The sequence below is a fragment of the Rana temporaria genome, chromosome 2 (genome assembly GCF_905171775.1).
Source record: "Rana temporaria chromosome 2, aRanTem1.1, whole genome shotgun sequence".
In the NCBI taxonomy this organism is placed as follows: Eukaryota; Metazoa; Chordata; class Amphibia; order Anura; family Ranidae; genus Rana; species Rana temporaria.
The window spans coordinates 520,524,875-520,550,675 of record NC_053490.1 but is presented as its reverse complement, the minus strand read 5'-3'; the positions used below and the strand labels follow the sequence as shown (position 1 = coordinate 520,550,675).

Below are 25,801 nucleotides of genomic sequence, written 5' to 3'. Positions count from 1 at the left end.
TAGCGCTCTCTTTCTCTTTCTAGCTAATGACAGGTGAGACCTGGACAGGGCAATTGAATTTTAGACAGTCACGAGTTAGTAGCGCAAACTGCCTGATGTTTTTTGTAGCACAGGCCATCGTAGGGGGAGGAGGTTATCTGGGTAGCCTTGTGATATAGGGCCGATATTGTCTCAGGTTATGTTTTGTACACTGGAGAATACCTGGTCCGTTCAGGGATAAGAATGCACGTGATTCTTACATCACCCCTTCTGGTGGACAGTACCGTATTGTAATTGTAATTTTTTTTTTGTATGTATGTATGTCTTGTATGTTTTGTAAGAAAATAAATAAAAATTTATATTTGAAAAAAAAAATGTTTTTCCTGCATTTACACACAGAAGTTTGATCTAAGAAGATAGTTGGTTACAATGTTTCATGTTGTTTACAAACTTGGGGGATTTTGTTCTTTACACACAGAAGTTTATCCCTTTGATCTAAGAAGGAAGCATTAGTTACAATGTTTCCTGTTAAAAACTTGGCAGACTGCCCAGATATTTTCTTTTGATAGCTGAAAGTCTTTCCACTTGTTATATGAAAGAATCGGCAAACTCTGCATTGGAGATCGTCGGGGGGGTTGAATTGAGATCACGATTTTTTAACGATTAATTGTGCAGCTCTAGCACAGTATTTGCGCAGCAATTTTATAAACGTGTTTTTTTGGAAATAAACTGTTTCATTCATTAAAAAAAACACTAAAGTTAGCACGATTTTTTTTTGGTATCCTAAGCGATGCTTTAAATTTTTTTTAGGTTACATGTTTAGAGTTACAGAGGAGGTCAAGTACTAGAATTATTGGGCCTGATTCTCAAAAGAGATACGCAGACTTAACTGCTGTTCAGCCTGCGTATCCCTGTGCCTAACTTTGGAAACGATTCTCAAAAGGCTTTTTCCAAAGTTAGGCAGAAAATCTGACATGTGTAAGACACTTACACGGTCAGATTTTAGGATGCAGTACCGCATCCGCCACTGGGGGCATTTCTCATTGAAATGCAGCTTTGCGTATGCAAATGAGGACTTAAGCAGATTTTCAAAGCATTTCAGCACTTTGATTTCTGCCTAAGTTCCGAATTTGCCGGCGCAAAACTAGGGCTGGTTTTATAATGTGGAAAGTTAGCCAAACCTTGTAAAGGCCCATTCCAGCGACGGCATTTGGTATGCATTCCTGAGGGAGAACTCCACGGCAATTTTAAAATTCAAAACCGCCATGGGTTCCCCCCCAGGAGCATACCAGGCCCTTAGGTCTGGTATGGGTTGTAAGGAGACCCCCCCACGCCGAAAAATTGACGTAGGGGGTCCCCCTACAATCCATACCAGACCCGTATCCAAAGCACGCTACCCGGCCGGTCAGGAATGGGAGTGGGGACGAGCGAGCGTCCCCCCCCTCCTGAGCCGTGCCAGGCCGCATGCCCTCAACATGGGGGGGTTGGGTGCTCTGGGGCAGGGGGGCGCACTGCGGGCCCCCCCACCCCAGAGCACCCTGTCCCCATGTTGATGAGGACAGGACCTCTTCCCGACAACCCTTGCCATTGGTTGTCGGGGTATGCGGGCGGGGGCTTATCGGAATCTGGGAGTCCCCTTTAATAAGGGGGCCCCCAGATACCGGCCCCCCACCCTAAGTGAATGGATATGGGGTACATCGTACCCCTATCCATTCACCTGGAGGCAAAAAGTAAAATGTAGTAAACACACAACACAAGGCTTTTTAAAATAATTTATTATTCTGCTCCGGATGCCCCCCCGTCTTCGTTATTAGCTCAATTACCAGGGGGGGCTTCTTCTTCCACTCTCCGGGGGTCTTCTCCGCTCTCCGGGGGGGGGGTTTCTTCTTCCGCTCTCCGGGGGGGGCTTCTCCGGACTCCGGGGGGCTTCTTCCATCTTCTCCCCTCTTCCGCTGTTGACTTGGCGAACCCCGGTTCTTCTGCAGCTCTCCGGTGCCTTCTTCTTCAGCGCTGGCTGCCTGCTATGTTTGTGTGTTAGCTCGATTTCAAACAGGCAGCCGGCGCGGTCTTCTGTGACGCCAGGGTCTTCTGGTCTTCTGTTCTTCCGATGTTGCCTCGTCGCCTGTTGTCGCTGTAATGATGGAAGCGCGCCTTGCATCACATTTATATAGGCATCACCGTCCCATCATGCTCCGGCAGGTACCCACGTGGTGGGTGCACGTGGGTAGGCACCCACCACGTGGGTACCTACCGGAGCATGATGGGACGGTGATGCCTATATAAATGTGATGCAAGGCGCGCTTCCATCATTACAGCGACAACAGGCGACGAGGCAACATCGGAAGAACAGAAGACCAGAAGACCCTGGCGTCACAGAAGACCGCGCCGGCTGCCTGTTTGAAATCGAGCTAACACACAAACATAGCAGGCAGCCAGCGCTGAAGAAGAAGGCACCGGAGAGCTGCAGAAGAACCGGGGTTCGCCGAGTCAACAGCGGAAGAGGGGAGAAGATGGAAGAAGCCCCCCGGAGTCCGGAGAAGCCCCCCCCGGAGAGCGGAAGAAGAAACCCCCCCCCCCGGAGAGCGGAGAAGACCCCCGGAGAGTGGAAGAAGAAGCCCCCCCTGGTAATTGAGCTAATAACGAAGACAGGGGGGGCATCCGGAGCAGAATAATAAATTATTTTAAAAAGCCTTGTGTTGTGTGTTTATTAACTTTTACTTTTTGCCTACAGGTGAATGGATAGGGGTACGATGTACCCCATATCCATTCACTTAGGGTGGGGGGCCGGTATCTGGGGGCCCCCTTATTAAAGGGGACTCCCAGATTCCGATAAGCCCCCGCCCGCATACCCCGACAACCAATGGCAAGGGTTGTCGGGAAGAGGTCCTGTCCTCAACAACATGGGGACAGGGTGCTCTGGGGTGGGGGGGCCCGCAGTGCGCCCCCCTGCCCCAGAGCACCCAACCCCCCCATGTTGAGGGCATGCGGCCTGGCACGGCTCAGGAGGGGGGGGGCGCTCGCTCGTCCCCACTCCCATTCCTGACCGGCCGGGTAGCGTGCTTTGGATACGGGTCTGGTATGGATTGTAGGGGGACCCCCTACGTCAATTTTTCGGTGTGGGGGGGTCTCCTTACAACCTATACCAGACCTAAGGGCCTGGTATGCTCCTGGGGGGGGAACCCATGCCGTTTTTTTCTTTGAAAATTGGCATGGAGTTCTCCCTCTCAGGAATGCATGCTGAGCGACGCTGACATTTTTTTTTATAATTATTTGTTTTCCCGGCGCGTGTTTTTTTTTCACCCGTCGCAACTTTAGTGTCCCGTCGAAATTCTCAAAGCCGCCCGGCGTTAATTACGTTCGCGCGCTGCACGTCGGGAAAATTACGTCACACGCATGCACAGTACGGCCGGCGCGGGAGCGCGCCTCATTTAAATTTTAAACTCCCCCAGGAGAGGAGGACCGCCTTACGACGGCGGCACTTAAGTTACACAGCGTGTAATTTCTACCTAAGTGCTTTGACGATCAGGCACTTAGGTAGAAATTTTAAGTCAGTGTAACTTAACTGCTGAAATTTAAGTTACGCAGACTTTTTGAGAATTTGGCCCAATGTTTCCTGTTAAAAACTTGGCAGACTGCCCAGATATTTTCTTTTGATAGCTGAAAGTCTTTCCACTTGTTATATGAAAGAATCGGCAAACTCTGCATTGGAGATCGTTGGGGGGGGTTGAATTGAGATCACGATTTTTTAACGATTAATTGTGCAGCTCTAGCACAGTATTTGCGCAGCAATTTTTCAAACGTGTTTTTTTGGAAATAAACTGTTTCATTCATTAAAAAAAACACTAAAGTTAGCACGATTTTTTTTTGGTATCCTAAGCGATGCTTTAAAATTTTTTTAGGTTACATGTTTAGAGTTACAGAGGAGGTCAAGTACTAGAATTATTGGGCCTGATTCTCAAAAGAGATACGCAGACTTAACTGCTGTTCAGCCTGCGTATCCCTGTGCCTAACTTTGGAAACGATTCTCAAAAGGCTTTTTCCAAAGTTAGGCAGAAAATCTGACATGTGTAAGACACTTACACGGTCAGATTTTAGGATGCAGTACCGCATCCGCCACTGGGGGCATTTCTCATTGAAATGCAGCTTTGCGTATGCAAATGAGGACTTAAGCAGATTTTCAAAGCATTTCATCACTGTGATTTCTGCCTAAGTTCCGAATTTGCCTGCGCAAAACTAGGGCTGGTTTTACAGGGCCAGATTCACAAAGGTTAGCGGATCTTTAGATCCGTGTAACCTATGTGTTTTAAGATCCGCCCTCGCAAGTTTGTGAGGAAAGTGTCAAATTCACAACACACTTACCTCCAAACTTGCGACGGCGGATCCTAACTCCCCCGGCGGAATTCTAATTCCGCGGCTGGGGGAGTGTACTATTTAAATCAGGCGCGCTCCCGCGCCGATTTAAATACGCATGCGCCGTCCGGGGAATTTCCCGGCGTGCATTGCTCCCACTGACGTCAATAGGACGTCAGTGGTTGCGAGGTGAGCGGGACTTGCGACGCGCGTGTTCGTGAATCGGCGTACGCAAACGACGTAGGAAATTTCAAATTCGACGCGGGAACGACGGCCATACTTAACAATACTTACCCCTGCTTTTAGCAGGGGTAAGTATACGACGGGTATCGCGCTACGGAAACGACGTAAGAACACAGCGTCGGGTCCGCGTACGTTCGTGAATTTCGCGTATCTCGCTGATTTACATATTATTCAGTGTAAATCAGCGGGAATGCCCCCGGCGCCATTTTTAAATCCAAAAAAAGATCCGACAGTGTAACACAGTGTGACACTGTCGGATCTCAGCCCTATCTATGCGTAACTGGTTCTATGAATCAGGTGCATAGATAGGACCAGTAAAAATCAGAGATACGATGGTGTATCTGTAGATACACCGTCGTATCTCTTTGTGAATCTGGCCCACAATGTGGAAAGTTAGTCACACATTGTAAAGGCCCATTCCAGCGACGGCATTTGGTATGCATTCCCGAGGGAGAACTCCACGGCAATTTTAAAATTCAAAACCGGCATGGGTTCCCCCCCAGGAGCATACCAGGCCCTTAGGTCTGGTATGGGTTGTAAGGAGACCCCCCCACGCCGAAAAATTTACGTAGGGGGTCCCCCTACAATCAATACCAGACCCGTATCCAAAGCACGCTACCCGGCCGGTCAGGAAGGGAGTGGGGACGAGCGAGCGCCCCCCCCCCTCCTGAGCCGTGCCAGGCCGCATGCCCTCAACATGGGGGGGTTGGGTGCTCTGGGGCAGGGGGGCGCACTGCGGGCCCCCCCACCCCAGAGCACCCTGTCCCCATGTTGATGAGGACAGGACCTCTTCCAGACAACCCTTGCCGTTGGTTGTCGGGGTCTGCGGGCGGGGGCTTATCGGAATCTGGGAGTCCCCTTTAATAAGGGGGCCCCCAGATACCGGCCCCCCACCCTAAGTGAATGGATATGGGGTACATCGTACCCCTATCCATTCACCTGGAGGCAAAAAGTAAAAGTTAGTAAACACACAACACAAGGCTTTTTAAAATAATTTATTATTCTGCTCCGGATGCCCCCCCTGTCTTCTTTATTAGCTCTATTTCCAGGGGGGGCTTCTTCTTCCGCTCTCCGGGGGTCTTCCACTCTCCGGGGGTCTTCTTCCACTCTCCGGGGGAGGTTTCTTCTTCCGCTCTCCGGGGGGGGGCTTCTCCGCTCTCCGGGGGTCTTCTTCCACTCTCCGGGGGGGGGTTTCTTCTTCCGCTCTCCGGGGGGGGGGGGCTCTCCGCTCTCCGGGGGGCTTCTTCCATCTTCTCCCCTCTTCCGCTGTTGACTCGGCGAACCCCGGTTCTTCTCCAGCTGTCCGGTGCCTTCTTCTTCAGCGCTGGCTGCCTGCTATGTTTGTGTGTTAGCTCAATTAGTAACAGGCAGCCGGCGCGGTCTTCTGTGACGTCAGGGTCTTCTGTTCTTCTCCCCTCTTCCGATGTTGACTCGTCGCCTGTTGTCGCTGTAATGATGGAAGCGTGCCTTGCATCCCATTTATACAGGCATCACCGTCCCATCATGCTCCGGTAGGTACCCACGTGGTGGGTGCCTACCCACTTGCACCCACCACGTGGGTACCTGCCGGAGCATGATGGGACGGTGATGCCTATATAAATGGGATGCAAGGCGCGCTTCCATCATTACAGCGACAACAGGCCACGAGTCAACATCGGAAGAGGGGAGAAGAACAGAAGACCCTGACGTCACAGAAGACCGCGCCGGCTGCCTGTTACTAATTGAGCTAACACACAAACATAGCAGGCAGCCAGCGCTGAAGAAGAAGGCACCGGACATCTGGAGAAGAACCGGGGTTCGCCGAGTCAACAGCGGAAGAGGGGAGAAGATGGAAGAAGCCCCCCGGAGAGCGGAGAAGCCCCCCCCCGGAGAGCGGAAGAAGAAACCCCCCCCCCGGAGAGTGGAAGAAGACCCCCGGAGAGTGGAAGACCCCCGGAGAGCGGAAGAAGAAGCCCCCCCTGGAAATAGAGCTAATAAAGAAGACAGGGGGGGCATCCGGAGCAGAATAATAAATTATTTTAAAAAGCCTTTTGTTGTGTGTTTACTAACTTTTACTTTTTGCCTCCAGGTGAATGGATAGGGGTACGATGTACCCCATATCCATTCACTTAGGGTGGGGGGCCGGTATCTGGGGGCCCCCTTATTAAAGGGGACTCCCAGATTCCGATAAGCCCCCGCCCGCAGACCCCGACAACCAACGGCAAGGGTTGTCGGGAAGAGGTCCTGTCCTCATCAACATGGGGACAGGGTGCTCTGGGGTGGGGGGGCCCGCAGTGCGCCCCCCTGCCCCAGAGCACCCAACCCCCCCATGTTGAGGGCATGCGGCCTGGCACGGCTCAGGAGGGGGGGGGCGCTCGCTCGTCCCCACTCCCTTCCTGACCGGCCGGGTAGCGTGCTTTGGATACGGGTCTGGTATGGATTGTAGGGGGACCCCCTACGTCAATTTTTCGGCGTGGGGGGGTCTCCTTACAACCCATACCAGACCTAAGGGCCTGGTATGCTCCTGGGGGGGGGAACCCATGCCGGTTTTTTCTTTGAAAATTGGCATGGAGTTCTCCCTCTCAGGAATGCATGCTGAGCGACGCTGTCATTTTTTTTTATAATTATTTGTTTTCCCGGCGCGTCTTTTTTTTTTCACCCGTCGCAACTTTAGTGTCCCGTCGAAATTCTCAAAGCCGCCCGGCGTTAATTACGTTCGCGCGCTGCACGTCGGGAAAATGACGTCACACGCATGCGCAGTACGGCCGGCGCTGGAGCGCGCCTCATTTAAATTTTAAACGCCCTCAGGAGAGGAGGACCGCCTTACGACGGCGGCACTTAAGTTACACGGCCTGAAATTTCTAGGTAAGTGCTTTGACGATCGGGCACTTAGGTAGAAATTTTAAGTCAGTGTAACTTAACTGCTGAAATTTAAGTTAGGCAGACTTTTTGAGAATTTGGCCCATTGTTCTCGCTCTAACGATCATGGCGTATGTAACCTGTGTGTATCTGGCTCTGATACTAGCCAGGGCCTTCCCAGCCACTAACTAGTATCTCTCCCCAGCCTGTCCCCACACACCCTCTCACCTGCTGATCTGTGGATGGGGGAATCACTCCTGCAGTGTTATTGTGTTCTGCCAGTGCGTACAATGATCAGTGTTGCTTGCTAACTATGGCTGGCAGCACTGATTGTTTTGGGAAAAACCTAACAGGCTGGTTGTACTCAAGTTGATTAATAGATTGACTTGTGTAAAACCAGCTAGCCCATACATAGATCGACTATGGCTGGTCTCTGCATAATTGGCGTAATTTCAATCCATGTATGACTTGCTTAACCACTATGCAGTCCCTAAATATCCTTCCACTCCTGTACATAGTGCTCACTGTCATACTCTCCACACTCCTCTCCTGTACATAGTGCCCACTGTCATACTCTCCACACTTCTCTCCAATACATAGTGCCCACTGTCATACCCTACACACTCCTCTCCTGTACATAGTGCCCACTGTCATACCCTTCACACTCCTCTCCTATACAGAGCGCCCACTATCATACCCTCCACACTCCTCTTCTTAACATAGTGCCTGCTGTCATACACTTCTCTTCTGTACATAGTGCACACTGTTGCACCCTCCACACTCCTCTCCTGTACATACTGCTCATTGTCATACCCTCCACACTCCTCTCCTATACATAGTGCCCACTGTCATACCCTCCACATTCCTCTCCTGTACATACTGCCCACTGTCATACGCTTCACACTCCTCTCCTGTACATACTGCCCCATCATACCCTCTACACTTCTCTCTGGTACATACTACCCTCTGTCATACCCCCACACTCCTCCTGTACATACTGCCCACTGTCATACCCTTCACACTCCTCTCCTGTACATAGTGCCTGCTGTCATACACTTCTCTCCTGTACATACTGCCCACTGTCGTACCCTCCACACTTCTCTTCTGTACATACTGCTCACTGTCATCCCCTCCACACTCCTCTCCTGTACATACTACCCACTGTTATACCCTTCACACTCCTCTCCTGTACATAGTGCCTTTTGCCATACCCTTTTCACTCCTCTCCTGTACATAATGCCCACTGTTAGACCCTCCACATTCCTCGCCCTCACCTGCACATACTTCCCACTTATATACCGTCCATACTCCTCGCCTATGTCGCTTACCCACAAAAACAGTTCTTTAAAATTATACTGAATATCCTCAATGTTACCAGCTCTAGAATGGACAAACGTTTGTTAGTTCAACTAAAGGAAATCTCAGTTCTCATATTTGTACTGCCCCATTATTAGTACTCATTTAATTTTGTGATTACTACTATGATGTATAGAGGAAAATCGGGGATCTCAGCTACTCTAAATATAGCACTTGTATAAAAAAAGTGTCCCTGAAAATATTTTTTAAATGTTGGCAACTATGCACTTAGGCACTGCCCAAGGGCCACCGCCCACTAGGTCACTAGGGGGCCCCATGAGAGGCTCCTGGGATCCTATGATATTAAAACAGTAGTAAACTTTGCTGACATTACTACTTTTTAGAGGCCCTGGGGTAGGTTATGCCACAACGTACAAGTATGCACAGCATATTAGCACATTAGTGTACACTTCAATTTTCAGACTGAGCCCTCCAGTGCTGTGCTGTGATGAATCTGGCGGGGCCCGGGCGCTTCCATATTCACCCGGTCTTCCTTCTGGGTTCTGTGCCTTTGGACACTTGCCTTGGCCGGGCTGCGTTGATGTCATTCCCACGCATTTATTATTTATAAAAGGCCCCACCAAAATCCTCACAAACTCTGCCCCAACCACACCCAAACTCCGCCCCAACCATAACCAAGCTCCGCCCCACCCACGACCAAACTCTGACACAACCACGCCCAAACGTCGACACAATCACACCCAAGCTCCACCTAACCACACCCAAACTCCGCCCCAGCCGTACCCAATCTCCACGCCAACCATGCCCAAACTCTGTCCAACCACATCCAAGCTCTACCCCACCCACACTCTCCCATAACCACACCCAAACTCCGCCCATCCACGCCCGAACTTCGGCACAACCACATACAAGCTCCGCCCAACCACACCCAAACTCCGACCAACCACACCCAAACTTCGCCCCAATCGTGTGCAGTCTGCGTTCAACCACACCCAAGCCCCGTCTTGGCCATGCCCAAACTCCGCCCAGCCACACCCACACTTCGTCCCGACCATACCCAAGCTTCACCTCAAGCATACCCAAGCTCTTCCCCTACCACGCCCAAACTCCGCCCCAGCCGTGCCCAAACTCCGCCCACCCACACCCAAGCTTCACCCAGCCAGACCCAAGCTCCGCCCTGACCATACCCAAACTCTATCCCAACCACACCCAAGCTCTGCCCCACCCGCACCCAGACTCCGCCCCCAACCGCACCCAAACTCCGCCCCAGCCATGCCAGAACTCCGCCCAGCCACACCCAAGCCCAGTCTCGTTCGCACCCAACTCCGCCCCGACCATGCCCAAGCTCCGCCCCAACCATACCCAAGCTTCGTCCCACCCCAACCGCACCCAAACTTCAAGCCAACCATGCCCAAACTCCGTCCAACCCACACCCAAACTTAGGAACAACCACACCCAAACTTCGCCCAGACCATACCCAAGCTCCGCCCCAACCATACCGACGCTTTGTCACACCCACGCTCAAACTTCGGTACAATCACACCGAAGCTCTGCCCCACTTGCATCCAAACTCCGCCTCAACCAAGCCCAAACTCCACCCCATCCACACCCAAATTCCACCCCAACCATGCCCACGCCCAAACTTTGGCACAGACACGCCCAAATTCTGACACACCCGCGTCCAAACTTCGTCCCAGTCACACCCAAACTCAGGGACACACAATTCAGTTATAACCCTTAGTATCACTTGCCCCGCCCTAATGAATTGTAAGCTTTTATGAGCCAGCCCTCTTATCTTGTAAATCGCTGCGCAAAAATGGCTGGCACTATATAAATCCTCCTGTATAATAATATTATTGCATCAAAGCATTTGGGGATAGAAAATTATTATGCTAATAGTTGGTTTCCCACCTTTTCCATGTGAAGTTGGTGGCTGGTGGACTGGAGTCTTCTACACAGATAAACTGAACAGCCCCATTGTCTAATGTCCTCACCTCCACTTGCACGGAGTCAGGCGCATCTAGAAGATAAAGATGAAGGGTCTTAGAGATGTCACATGGAGGCTGATAAATGCAAGCAATGAAACATATTCAATCGCCACCTATAATGACTTTAACCACTTCAATACCGGGCACTTTCACCCCCTTCCTGCTCAGGCCAATTTTCCAGCTTTCAGCGCTGTTGCACTTTGAATGACAATTGCGCAGTCATACAACACTGTGCCCAAACTACATTTTTATCATTTTCTTCACACAAATAAAGCTTTCTATTGGTGGTATTTAATCACTGCTGGGTTTAAATTTTTTGACCAAAAAATAAAAAGAAACGACAGATTTTATTTTTAAAAAAAAGTTTCTGTCAATACATTTTATAAATAAGTAATTTTTCTTCTTCACTGATAGGCACTGATGAGGTGGCACTTATGGGCACTGTAACAGGATGACCTGTGACACCCAGAGACTTTGTGAGGATGGGGGATACTCCTGTGTCCTGATAACTCCTGATAACTCTTTGGTCTGAGTCCACCCTGTGCCCTTTGGGCATGGGGTGGCAAGTGAATCATAATTCATGTATTACATGAGATGGGACATTAATAATAGTTAGTATTGCAGGATTTTGAGATACTGCAAGATGTGGGTTAATTGTGACCCAACCAGTCAATAATGTCTGCAAACAATATTCTATGACTCATTTCTATGATTAGCCCTGACTAGTGACATGCTAATTGAGTCAGGGCCTGGAAGACATTTCATTGTCCTTATGTAAAGGTGTTAATCCAGGTCTGCTCCCAGACCTCTAATTATGTATGTTAAATACTGTTTATGTGTGGAATGTACTTGTCGGAGACAGAGCGTCTGTCTGGGGATGTGGAATGGAAGGAGATCATTGTGTGATGGTGTTTTGTTATGCTGTTAATGAAGGAATGTTTAGTAATTAGCCTTAGTGTGTGATTAGGGGGGTGGAGATTTCATTGTCCCTTTGAATACTTCCATGCCTTGTACTGTATATAAGCTGAGAAGAAACCAGAGAACACGGAGCAAGTCTCGTTATTCTGGGAACTGGGAGGCCCGCTGGTTTGTCTGTGTGTCAGATGAGCTGTCATGGATGGGATGGAAGGTCGTAAACGGTGGTGACCGTTACAGGCACTGATTAGGTGGCACTGATGAGGAGGCACTAATATGCCGCACTGATGGGTACTGATGGGCGGTGCTGATGGGCACTCATATGTGGCACTGATGGGCAGCACTGATGGGCACTAAAAGGCAGCACTGACTGGCATCACTAATGGGCACTGGGGGCTTTACTGAAATCAGTGCCCTTCTTTGTATGTTGATGTGGAGGGAAGGGAGGAACCAGGGAAGGCAAAATATAACAGACCAAACGTCAGCTTTAATTGCTTGCCGCCCGCCCACCGTCAAATGGCGGCTGGGCGGTGAGGCGCTCGTTCTGGTTGGACGTCATATGATGTTCGCCCAGAATGATCACTCACGCGCGACCCCGGGGGTGCGCAGTGCGGCGTCCGCACCGTGTTGTCAGGACACGGCGCGACCCCGATCTGTGTAAAGAGATGTGCCAATCACAGTCGATCACATGTAAACACAGAGATGCCGGTAGTCGGCTCTCCTCACCTCACACTGACAGAGTGTGAGGCGAGGAGAACCGATCAGCGGCATCTCCTCACAGGGGACAGCTAGGTATGTAATCAGGGCACGGATCATCTGTGCCCTGATTACAATTAAGTACCAACCAGTGCCAACAATGATTGCCCACCCCTGCCAGCAATCAGTGCCCTCCAGTGCCAGCTTTCAGTGCCCACAAAGGCCAGCTTTCAGTGCCCACAAGTACCAGCAATCATTGGCCAATAGTGATGCAAGTCAGTGCTGGCAATCACTGCAGCCCATCAATGCGCTCACCACTGCTGCCCATCAATGCCACCCATCAATTCCCATCAGTGCCTATCAAGGGCCACTGAGTTTGCAACAGCGGCCGTGAGAGAACAGTGGAGTGCCTGTGATGTTCTCCATAGCAGGAGGACACTTGAAGCAGCCAGCAGCAGTAGTGGAGCTGCCGTTGGTGGCTGTGGATGCAGGCACTTGTGGATACAGGTAGGTTGCTGGTGCTGGGTACCGTGGATGCAGTTACGTGGAGGCTGAATCAACGTTCAGAGTGAGACAAGCCGGGTCAGATACAGAGGAATCAAGGTAAATCAGAGGTAATACGTGAGAATGGTCAAGTTCAGGCAGAGGTTTGCGCTACGAGGATCTGGCCCTTCATCTTTAAGAGACATTCTGAAGTTATTTGAGCCAGGCCTGGCCAAGGTTTTTCTGCACTAGCAGTACTGCAGAACTGCCCACTAGGGGGAGCTTGTGAGCATAGACTACCTATAGTTATCCATAGACTCATTTGTGTTAGCATTTTAAGCTTGTCTCATTGACTACTGCAGGGACGCCTGCAGAGTCGGTTCTATACAAATGTTATATACAAATGAACCTGTTGTTCAACCCCTCCTTCCCCGTTTGTTACATGCCAAGTAAAGTTACCCCTCTTGGTTTTACTATATTTACTGTGTGAGGTGTATTTACTCTGGAGTGCCGCAAGTCAAAGAAAGGTAACGACATTATTGTATTGTTATTGCATATCTCATATGTGTTATTGTGGCCCCGGTCAGGTAGGGGACACAATATTATTGCATTTGCCTTGTGTGTCAAGGGCGGGTTCGAGTCATTTAAAGGGGGTGAATAAATTAGTGAGAGTAGATCCCAAATCTATCCAGCGGCTCCTGCGGGGGTAGCGCTTCACAAGTTCTCCATAGAAGATCACAAGTCATATGACAGCTATGTGAGGTAGTGCCGGTGTATTTCTGCAGTCAACCACTCCATGCAGCGCAAGCACGCTTACAACGCACTGCATCGCATCTGTGTAAATCCTGACAGTACTGTGTGAGGCTTCTCATAATACTCATACTCTTTTGGTGGTATTTGATCACCTCTGGGGGTTTTATTTTTTGCTAAACTAAAAAAGACCTACATTTTTGAAAAAAATATGTTTTTAATCATTTTGGTTATAAAAATTGTTTTCTCCTTCATTGATGAGTTGGCATTGATGAGCGCTGACAGGCGGTACTGATTGGCACTCTGGGCACTGATAGGCATCTACAGCTGTTTCTGATGGGGCACTGACTGGCAGCTGATGGGAACCTTTTTGGCAGCTGTGGTGGCACATCTGAGGGGGCTGTGCTGATAATCAATGTGCAGCACTCCACCCCCTGACAGGGAAAGCCGCCGATCGGCTCTCCCTGTCAGCGCAAACCAAGGAAAGCCATTTACCGTCACAGCTGATTGGTCAAAGCTGATCACTTGGTAAGAAACCTCTGTCAGAGGCTCCTTGCGCGCCGGCATGTTCTCCTGCTGGACGTCATATGATGCCCAATCAGGATAACAGAACCACCGCCCGGCCGTCATTCTGCTATGCCGGGCAGGAAGTGGTTAACTAAGGTCGGCTCAAATAAATTGTTAGCTCTCTGATTATTTTCAACGTACACAAAATCATATGTACTAGAAGAGGTTTTTTTTTCTTTTTAATGAGAATGATTAATGCCAAGGTTTATACAGGCCTTTGAGACACTTGCGGCACAGCAAAGAAAGATTATTTTATGAACACAAGAACGCTTTTGTTTTCTTTAACAATACCGTCCACTGTTAACACAATTTGGCCACACCCACTCTTCACTGTGGCCCACTGTATGCGCCACATTACAACTCTCCTTGGGGCTCCCAAAGGTGGCCCAGTTCTTTTACAATCCTATAGTGCAGCCCTCAAAATTCCCACTCACCTACTAGCATTTGGCGAGTGGATTTAAGCTGGGGGCGAGTGATGACAGGGCTGCATGACCAATCTCCCTCCAATCTGTGCCTACACTTAGAGTCCCGATGAGATTGGCGGACGAAGAGGAAAGGTGCATGCTGGGGAAAAGTAGTCTGGTGAGCCGCGCATAGGCAGAGCAGTACACAGGTGCTCTCCTTACAATTCTCATTAAGCCATGGGACCTAACAGTATGACCTCTCTGAGCCTGCCCCCCTCCCCCGGGCCCCGACCAATGTAGCTGGAGAGCAGAAAGTAATGAGTGAGGTGGAGGATTGCAAAAATTACCACTCCAGTGCAGCGCTCACTGAAAGTTGCCCTGACATGAGAGCGGCAGCCTTCTAGTTTGTGCAGTTTTCTTCTCCTTGTGCTCTATGTAAGTGTCCAACAGTTTAGCCTGAGCACTGTGAACAGACTGGTCTCAATGTGTGCTGTGCGCTGTCAGTGTGCGCTGTGCTATGGTGTCAATGGCTGTGCAGTTGTGTGGATCTCAGCGCTGGATTGTACTCCCTCCCGCTGTGCTGCACCTCCTCTCCTCTCTGCCAGCCTGAATAAAAGGGGGAAGTGGGGACATGCAAGCATGGAGCCGCACACACAGGCTCTTGATGATGAGATGAATGAGAGAGAGAGAGAGAGAGGATGGATGGAAGTTGCAGAGGAGACAGCAAGAGAATGGGGAAGAGATCCAGTTCTAGTGCCCTGTCCCTCTGGTCTGCCCCCAGTGCCCTGTCCCTCTGGTCTGCCCCCAGTGCCCTGTCCCTCTGGTCTGCCCCCAGTGCCCTGTCCCTCTGGTCTGCCCCCAGTGCCCTGTCCCTCTGGTCTGCCCCCAGTGCCCTGTCCCTCTGGTCTGCCCCCAGTGCCTTGTCCCTCTGGTCTGCCCCCAGTGCCTTGTCCCTCTGGTCTGCCCCCAGTGCCCTGTCCCATTTTGTTAAAGTTGTTGTTGGTAATATTTAATTTTGTAACTTGATTCTGCATAAAACATTGTCATTCCATGAGATAATCTACGAGGGCGTGTTTATAGGTGCAATTAGGCGCAGGGCAGTGTATGTATTAGGTGGGGCAACTGGTGGCGAGTAACTCTTGAGGCCTGGACTTGAGGGCTTGAGGACTTGAAATTTTGAGCCCTGCTATAGTGTAAAATACAGGATAAAATCCTGTGCGTCGCTTTATGCAGGGTACAGACGAGCAAACATGTACGATGAAACCGGTCCGTCGGACCGTTTTCACCGTACATGTCTGCCCGGGGATTTCTGTATGGTGGCTGTACTCACCATCATACAGAAATCCGCGCGTAAACAATACGCGGGGCGTGTCCGCGACGTCGCCGCGTCCACGCATGCGTCGAAGTCATTCGACGCATGCGAGGGATGGCGGGCGCTCGGACATGTACGGTAGGTCTGTACAGACGACCGAACATGTCCGAGGGGACAGGATTCCAGCGGGCTGTTTTAAAACAAGCCCCGGAAATATTTGCCCGCTGGGAAAAGGGCAAATGTTTGCTGGAATCCTGCCCGCTTGGGCCTACACACGACCGAACATGTATGCTGAAACTGGTCCGCGGACCAGTTTCAGCAGACATGTTCGGTCGTCTGTACGGGGCCTAAGTGTTCGGGTTTGGCCTGGAGAAAAGGTGGCAACCCTAGTGGTAGCATTCAGGTGCTCTATTCCCAAAAAACTCTACCCGGTGCAGAAAAAATGTGCACACACATAAAGAGTGTTCACAAAAACGTGCAGACGGGTGCAACGTCAAGTGGTCCTGCTGTGAAGAAGGGACCCAAAACCCTGATCCTCCGGGGCGTTAGGCTCCAGACGGGGACTGAGGTACTGTGGTCCAAGCAACCGAAGCCGACACGGACCCAACTTCCTCGGAGGGACTGCCGAAACAGAACCCTCCCAGTACTAGGTGGGGCTCCCCCGAAGGGAGACCCCATGAGAGCAGGCAGACTAAGCCAGAAGACCATGTCCACCCTCTCCCAAGACGTTCAGGGCTGGCCCGAGGACCGGCACCCTAATAGTCACACAGTGAACAAAACGTGCACAAACAAAAATAAGACAAAAACGTGACAAACATAGGCTTAAGTAAAAGAAAGTGGGGGAAAGGGATAGTGAAGAGGAGATTGAAAGAAAAGGTCATTGGGCTAGATTCAGGTAGCTTTTACGGCGGCGTATCTCCAGAATTTCAAATCTGCGCCGGCGTATCGTTACGCCGATTCTCAAAGGCAGATACGCTAAAAAAATAGGCTTCCTCCGCCGACGTAACTTGAATGCGGCAGCGTATAATTGTGTGCAATATTACTTTGGCCGCTAGGGGCGCTTCCGTTGTTTTCGGCATAGAATATGCAAATTACCTAGATACGCCGATTCACAAACGTACGTACGGCCGGCGCAATTTATTTACGTCGTTTACGTTAGGATTTTTCGGCATAAGGTTGCTCCTGCTATTAGGTGGCGCAACCAATGTTAAGGATGGATGTCGTTCCCGCTTCGAAATTTGAATTTATTACGTCGTTTGCTTCCGTTGTTTTCGGCATAGAATATGCAAATTACCTAGATACGCCGATTCACAAACGTACGTACGGCCGGCGCAATTTATTTACGTCAGGATTTTTCGGCATAAGGTTGCTCCTGCTATTAGGTGGCGCAACCAATGTTAAGGATGGATGTCGTTCCCGCTTCGAAATTTGAATTTATTACGTCGTTTGCGTAAGTCGTTCGCGAAAGCCCCCCTCAACATCATTTGAATGACGCGCGCTTACGCCGGCCCCATTTACGCTACCCTGCCGTAAGTTAGGAGGCAAGTGCTTTGTGAATACAGCACTTGGCTCTCAAACTTACGGCGGCGCAGCGTAAATACGATACGCTGCGCCGCCGTAAGAAGGGGCGCAGCAACCTGAATCTAGCCCACTGTGTTCAACAATGACCAGGTATCTGGTGCAGTGACCGTGGTATCTTTAAATCAGTGTCCCTCACACACAGTGATTCTCAGATACCCCTGGACTGCCACTCCAGGGGCACATGCACCATAGGCTTTCAACCCAGCGGATTTGCATGGTCCTGCCCCGTCTCATCCCAGGGCATTACCAGCTCCTCCAACCGGATCGCTGACAGAGATAGCACTTACACCAGCCAGCCAGAAGGCCAGACTAGAACTCGGCAAAAAGACCGAACCGAACCAACGCTATTGGTGTGTTTATAGGTGCAGACATAAGGCCAAATTTGGTTGTGCAAAACGAGGGCTTTAAACACATTCTGAAAGTGCTTGAGCCACGTTACGATTTTTTTTTTTGCTGATCTGAAAAATTATCCAATCCGTGACTCTGATCCGAGAAACTATCCGAACCGTAAGTTTTTTGATCCGTTGCACCCTTACTCTTTAACGTGCAATTCCTGCGAAGGCGCAGATATTGCGCAAGGGGAATGCTACGTACCAATGGTCTAGGGTGAGAGCTGGTTGCATATAACAAAGTATTGTAGGTTTACGGTATAGATTGGTACTTAAGGTGCCGTACATTTGTTTGATAATGACCAGATCCAGAAAGGGGATCCGGTCATTATGAAATTGTAGCGTAAATTTCAGATTAAGATCATTCTCATCCAACATCTGAACGAACAACAATAGTTTTTCCCTGTCCCGGTCCATACCAGGAACGAGTCATCAATGTATCTGTTCCAGACCAATGTTTTCTCCAAGAGCTCTGCATATTTCTCATCTGTGGAGGACACAAGGGACTGGGGGATGGGCCAATACCAATTAACCACTTAAGGACCTTGCCTGTTTTTCAGATTTGGTGTTTACTAGATTAAAACATTTTTTTTGCTAGAAAATTACTTAAAACCCCCAAACATTATATATATTTTTTTCTAACACCCTAGAGAATAAAATGGCGGTCATTGCACTACTTTTTGTCACACCGTATTTGCGCAGCGGTCTTAGGCCCCGTACACACGACCGAGTTTCTCGGCAGAATTCAGTCAGAAAATCGATCGGAGCTGGATTCTGCCGAGAAACCCGGTCATGTGTACACTTTTGGCCGAGGAAACCGACGAGTAACTCGTCGAGCCAAATAGAGAACATGTTCTCTATTTCCTCGTTAGTCAATGGGGAAACTTGGCTCGGCGAGATCCTCGGCGGCTTCACAAGGAACTCGACGAGCAAAACGATGTGTTTTGCCCGTCGAGTTTCTCGGACGTGTGTACGGGGCCTTATAAGCGCACTTTTTTTGGAAGAAATTCAATTTTACAATTACAATTACAATTTTAATTTAAACTATATCTAAATACATATATAATTAAAATAATACTAAATTCCAAAAGTGTGTCTGTGTCCAAAGGAATCTGTAAAAAAAGTCCCAATAAGTGTTCAGTCAATGCATCACATGTGAATGAAAAAGAAAAAGAAAAAACAAATCTTCTTTCTTGAGTGTTCTTTATGTGCAAAAAGGAAAGCCGTCACCAACAAATCCAATCTTCTTAATCACCCTCTAATTGGTGTTAAAGCAAACAAATGTGCTTACCAGAATAAATGGACTATTATAGTTAAACAATAGTCAGCTAGACATATGCAGGATTGTGCCTGCTTTCCTTTTTGCGGTGACGGCTTTCCTTTTTGCACATAAAGAACACTCAAGAAAGAAGATTTGTTTTTTCTTTTTCATTCACATGTGATGCATTGACTGAACACTTATTGGGACTTTTTTTACAGATTCCTTTGGACACAGACACACTTTTGGAATTTAGTATTATTTTAATTATATATGTATTTAGATATAGTTTAAATTAATCTATTTCTCATTCATTAACCATTTATTATCACTGAGTGGTTTGAGCGCCCTCTACACGTTTTTTCATTTATCACAATTAAGATTGTTTTTTGAGGAGCAGCTTTTATTTTATTTTTACAATTTTAATTTTTGTTGTTTGGCGCTGAATATTACTTTTTTATAACAGTAAAGTTTGCCCAATTTGTTTTATATTGTGAAAGATAATGTTACGTCAAGTAAAATAATACCCAACATGTCACGCTTCAAAATTGCGCCCGCTTGTGGAATGGCGACAAACTTTTACCCTTAAAAATCTCTATAGGCAACATTTAAAAAATTCTACAGGCCAAAGAGCTGTCCAAGGATGTCGGGGAGCAGATTGGAGACCTACACAAGGCTGGAATGGGCTACAAGACCATCGCCAAGCAGCTTGGTGAGAGGGCGACAACAGTTAGTGCGATTATTCGCAAATGGAAGAAACACAAAATAACTGTCACTCTCCCTCGGTCTGGGGCTCCATGGAAGATCTCACCTCGTGGAGTTTCAATGATCATGAGAACGGTGAGGAATCACCCAGAAGTACACCGGAGAATCTTGTCAATGGTCCTGGAGTGACCTAGCCAGTCTCCAGACCTTGATCCCATAGAAAATATGTGGAGGGAGCTGAAGGTTCGAGTTACCAAACATCAGCCTTAAAACCTTGAAATGATTGTAAAGTCTTGTTTATTTTTTTTTTTTTTATATTTACCTCCTCTGTGCAGTTGGATTTGCACAGAGCAGCCCGGTTCCTCCTCTTCTCGGGTCCCTCTTTGCTGCTCCTTGCCCCCTTCTGTTGAGTGCCCCCACAGTCAGCAGCTTCCAATGGGGGCACTGGAGCTGAGTCACAGCTCCTTGTGTCCATTCAGACACGGAGCCCTGACCCGGCCCGCCGCTGCCCCCTACCCCTACCTCCCCCTATTGGCTGACTGACTTTGATTGACAGCCGTGGGAGCCAATGGCACCGCTGCTGTGTCTCAGCCTATCAGGAGGAGTTTTCCAGATGGCTTAGACATTCGTGGACATCACTAGAGAGGGAAGGGACTCAAAAAAATTAAAAAACTTCTGCCTTTACAACTCCTTTAATGACTCTGAGAGGATCTGCAAAGAGGAGAGGGACAAAATCCCTCCTGAGATGGGCAAACCTGGGGGGGGGGGGGGGGGGGCAACTACAAGAAACGTCCGACCTGTGATTGCCAACAAGGGTTTCTCCACCAAGGACTAAGTCATGTTTTGTGAAGGGATCAAATAATTATTTCACTCAATAAAATGCAAATCAATTTGTAACTTTTTTGAAATGCGTTTTTCTGGATATTTGTGTTGTTATTCCATCTCTCTCACTGCTAAAATAAACCGACCATTAAAATTATATACTGATCATTTCTTTGTAAACGTACAAAATCAAATCAAATATTTTTTCCCCTCGCTGTACAGAGAGCAGCTGACTAATACACCGCATAGTCAAACAGTGGCGTATCATTCATGTGTTTGGGGCCCGCAGGCCCTAAGGGAAAGGAGGCCCACTGTGTGCCCCGATTCACACATGGAGGAAATAATAGTCAGTCCATAATATTGTACCCCATCGTTCCAAGAAGAGGTAGAAGCCATGGCACTATTTTTGTCTTTTCGGGTGCTCAGACAGCGGAGGCAACAATTCATGACAGTGACATTCTAGTTCCAGCCACTGGCAGCCTGGGGTAGTGATATAGTGAGAGCGGGCAATGCCAGCTTGCCCGAAGTCAGGCTGTATCTGTCTCCATCCCAGTGGCGTAACCAGAGTTATGGGCGCCCGGGGCAGAATTTTTTTTTTACGCCCCCCCCTATATATAGGATGGACCGAGGGGCTTCCCCCGACAGCCGCGCCCGAGGGGACACTTCACAGCTACAGTAATCAAGAAAAAAAAATGTGCAGGCAGTGGAGCCATGGCACGGATTTCTCTGCAATGCATAGAATGCCCTGTAATAAAATAGGAAAGCCACTCTGAATTACCGTATTTATCGGCGTATACCGCGCACTTTTTCGCCCTGAAAATTTCAGGGCAAAATCGTGGGTGCGCGGTATACGCCGATACCCGCGCCGAGTTCGAATACTGCGCCGACATATACCGAGTGCAGTACACTCGTGTATTGTCGGGCAGTCTCGGCTCCTCACTCCCGGGTAGCCGAGCATTGCCGACAATACACGAGTGTACTGCGCTCTGTATATGTCGGCGCAGTATTCAAACTCGGCACGGGAAACGAGTGGGGAGGACGTGAGGACGCCGCAGAAGGACGCCGGACCCGACGAAGAGGACACCCAAAGCCGCAGACGGACCCGACGAAGAGGACACCCGAAGCCGCAGAAGGAGGCCGGACCCGACGAAGAGGACACCCGAAGCCGCAGACGGACGCCGGACCCGATGAAGAGGACACCCGAAGCCGCAGACGGACGCCGGACCCGACGAAGAGGACACCCGAAGCCGCAGAAGGAGGCCGGACTCGACGAAGAGAACACCCGAAGCCGCAGAAGGAGGCCGGACCCGACGAAGAGGACACCCGAAGCCGCAGACGGACGCCGGACCCGACGAAGAGGACACCCGAAGCCGCAGACGGACGCCGGACCCGACGAAGAGGACACCCGAAGCCGCAGACGGACGCCGGACCCGACGAAGAGGACACCCGAAGCCGCAGACGGACGCCGGACCCGACGAAGAGGACACCTGAAGCCGCAGACGGACGCCGGACCCGACGAAGAGGACACCCGAAGCCGCAGACGGACGCCGGACCCAACGAAGAGGACACCCGAAGCCGCAGACGGACGCCGGACCCGACGAAGAGGACACCCGAAGCCGCAGAAGGAGGCCGGACCCGACGAAGAGGACACCCGAAGCCACAGAAGGAGGCCGGACCCGACGAAGAGGACACCCGAAGCCGCAGACGGACGCCGGACCCGATGAGGCCACCGCGCAAGACACCAAAACTGTAAGTACAAAAAAAAATCTTTTTTTCCACAGGATTCGGGGCAACTTTAGGGGTGCGCGGTATACGCGGGAGCGCGTTATACCGCGATAAATACGGTACATGCTGAATTACATGCTGCCATCTTAATTTAAACATTCCTTAATCAGGTCCTTAAAGCGGAGGTTCACCCTTAGAGGGCACTTTTTCCCCTTAGATTCCTGCTCGTTTTGTCTAGGGGAATCGGCTATTTGTTTTAAAATATGTGCTGTACTTACCCGTTTACGAGATGCATCTTCTCCGTCGCTTCCGGGTATGGGCTGCGGGAATGGGCGTTCCTTCTTGATTGACAGTCTTCTGAGAGGCTTCCGACGGTCGCATCCATCGCGTCACGATTTTCCGAAAGAAGCCGAATGTCGGCGCGCAGGCGCAGTATAGAGCCGCACCGACGTTCGGCTTCTTTCGGCTACGAGTGACGCGATGGATGCGACCGTCGGAAGCCTCTCGGAAGACTGTCAATCAAGAAGGAACGCCCGCTCCCGAAGACCCATACCCCGAAGCGATGGAAGAAGATGCATCTCGAAAACGGGTAAGTACTGCTCATATTTTAATACAAATAGCCGATTCCCCTAGACCGAACGAGCAGGAAGCTAAGAAAAAAAAAAAAAAAAAGAAAAGAAATGGTTGAACTCCCGCTTTAATCTGCATCTCGCCATCCCTTCTTTCCCCCTCCCTCTCCTTTTTCTGTTTAACTGAAGGCAATTCATCTCGGTTTTATTCTTGCTTGCTGCTTTAGCACCAGCCAGTATAAAAGCAAATTTTATTTTTTTTATTACAAAGCTAAGGGCATTTATTACCAATACAGTAAATGCATGCATCAGATTGTAGAGGAGTCATGTACGATCTAATGCATGCATTACTGTATTGGTAATAAATGCCTTTAGCTTTGTAATAAAAAAAAATAAAAAATCATCTAAGATGACTGAACTTCGGCAAAAACGACAAACAAAGTGACAGCGCGGAAAGGCTTCAGGATTTGAGGTGCCGGAGGAGACCACACACAAACACACTCACGAGAAAGGCAGGCATAGTGTGCTGGGACTTGTAGTTCTACAGAGAGGAGAAAGGCAGGTATAGTGTGCTGGGACTTGTAGTTCTATAGATATGAGAAGGGCAGGTATAGTGTGCTGGGACTTGTAGTTCTATAGATATGAGAAGGGCAGGTATAGTGTGCTGGGACTTGTAGTTCTATAGATAAGAGAAGGGCAGGTATAGTGTGCTGGGACTTGTAGTTCTATAGAGATAAGAGAAGGGCAGGTATAGTGTGCTGGGACTTGTAGTTCTATAGAGATATGCAGGGACGGACTGACATTTCATGGGGCCCCCGGGCAATAGAAGATTATGGGGCCCCTCTGGCTTACAGATGGCCACCACGCCAGGAGGTAGTGCAGAGGCGGGCAGCTAAAATCTTGGGATATTCACATTAAAAGCATGTCATTTTCGGACATATCAGGGACAGATCTAAAAAAAACACAGATTTTTACATACTGTCCCTGGTTTTACTGAGCCTGGCAACCCGGATGGGGCCCCCTAGTGGCATGGGGCCCTCGGGCAGTGCCCGAGTGACTCAATGGTCAGTCCGCCCCTGGAGATATGAGAAGGGCAGGTATAGTGTGCTGGGACTTGTAGTTCTATAGAGATAAGAGAAGGGCAGGTATAGTGTGCTGGGACTTGTAGTTCTACAGATATGAGAAGGGCAGGTATAGTGTGCTGGGACTTGTAGTTCTATAGATAAGAGGAAGGCAGGTATAGTGTGCTGGGACTTGTAGTTCTATAGAGATAAGAGAAAGGCAGGTATAGTGTGCTGGGACTTGTAGTTCTATAGAGATAAGAGAAAGGCAGGTATAGTGTGCTGGGACTTGTAGTTCTACAGATATGAGAAGGGCAGGTATAGTGTGCTGGGACTTGTAGTTCTATAGATATGAGAAGGGCAGGTATAGTGTGCTGGGACTTGTAGTTCTATAGATATGAGAAGGGCAGGTATAGTGTGCTGGGACTTGTAGTTCTATAGATATGAGAAGGGCAGGTATAGTGTGCTGGGACTTGTAGTTAGATATGAGAAGGGCAGGTATAGTGTGCTGGGACTTGTAGTTCTATAGATATGAGAAGGGCAGGTATAGTGTGCTGGGACTTGTAGTTCTACAGATATGAGAAGGGCAGGTATAGTGTGCTGGGACTTGTAGGTCAATCAAAAGTGATCTCTGCTCTGGAATCTCTGCCAGCCTTTGTATCTTTGGTATATCCAGTTCTCCCAAATGCAGCCCCCTTCTTACCTCGTCCCCACACCGAGCTGAGGATCGGCAGGACCAGCAGAGCGCGGAGCCCGATCATAGTGGAGCGGAGAGAGCGGACCGAACACCCGGAGCGACACCACCACCGTACAACCCTATGAGACAGGTGTACAGAGCGCCACCTACTGGGCGGCAACGGAACGCCCTCTCCTCCCACTGGGGCTCAGAGAGATGTGAAATAAAGAACAGGAGAGATGAGAACACCCGGGGGGGAGTGGTGACGGGGAAAGAATTGATAAATGTTTCTAGTTAACAATTTCATCACTTTTTGGAAACTCCAAATAATAAATGTAATTCAACCTGTAATCAGCAATGTGCAAATGAAAAGCAGATGTGCACTTTATTTGCTGCTTCTGAATATATGCAGACAGATGGAGGAGAATGATATAATTCATGGATCATGACTAGACAAATTCTCCTCCAATCAGACAGATCTATGTGCAGGTGTTCAGAGGACCCAACATGGAATGAATCAGCCCCCACAGAGCCTTCCAATTTCCCACAGTACCCCCAGCCTGCTGCAGAGTCCTCACCCACCCATAGTGCCCACTGCCCAGCAGTGGCGGCTGGTGCTCAAATTTTTTGGGGGGGCGCAAAGGAAAAAAAAATTGCAGTCTCACTGTGCCCAAACGCAACCACTGTTACATGCTATCAAACGCAGCCACTGTGCCATCAATTTGCACCACTGTGCCATGCCATCAAACGCAGCCACTGTTACATGCCATCAAACGCAGCCACTGTGCCATCAATTTGCACCACTGTGCCATGCCATCAAATGCAGTCACTGTGCCATCAATTTGCACCACTGTGCCATGCCATTAAACGCAGTCACTGTGCCATCCATTGTCACCACTGTGCCATGCCATTAAACGCAGCCACTGTGCTATACATTGTCACCACTGTGCCATGCCATTAAACGCAGCCACTGTGCCATCCATTGTCACCACTGTGCCATACATTGTCACCACTGTGCCATGCCATTAAACGCAGCCACTGTGCCATACGTTGTCACCACTGTGCCATACATTGTCACCACTGTGCCATGCCATTAAACGCAGCCACTGTGCCCTTTAATGGTCGCCGCTGTGCCAATTGTCCCCACTGTGCCCTGTAAATTGCTTTCTTCCC

General features: G+C 49.5%; 1 protein-coding gene across 1 annotated transcript in view; it reads right to left on the bottom strand.

The window, feature by feature from the left end:
- Window positions 1–24,827, bottom strand: part of LOC120928013 (nectin-1-like) — a 53,457-nt gene extending 28,630 nt beyond the window's left edge. The window contains exons 1-2 of the mRNA XM_040339072.1: window positions 24,656–24,827; window positions 10,639–10,747 (exon numbers count right to left, since the gene is read on the bottom strand). Of these exons, the coding sequence (XP_040195006.1) occupies window positions 10,639–10,747; window positions 24,656–24,713 (167 nt within the window). The 5' untranslated portion in view covers window positions 24,714–24,827. The remainder of the gene's footprint in view (window positions 1–10,638; window positions 10,748–24,655) is intronic.
- Window positions 24,828–25,801: the final 974 nt, after the last annotated feature.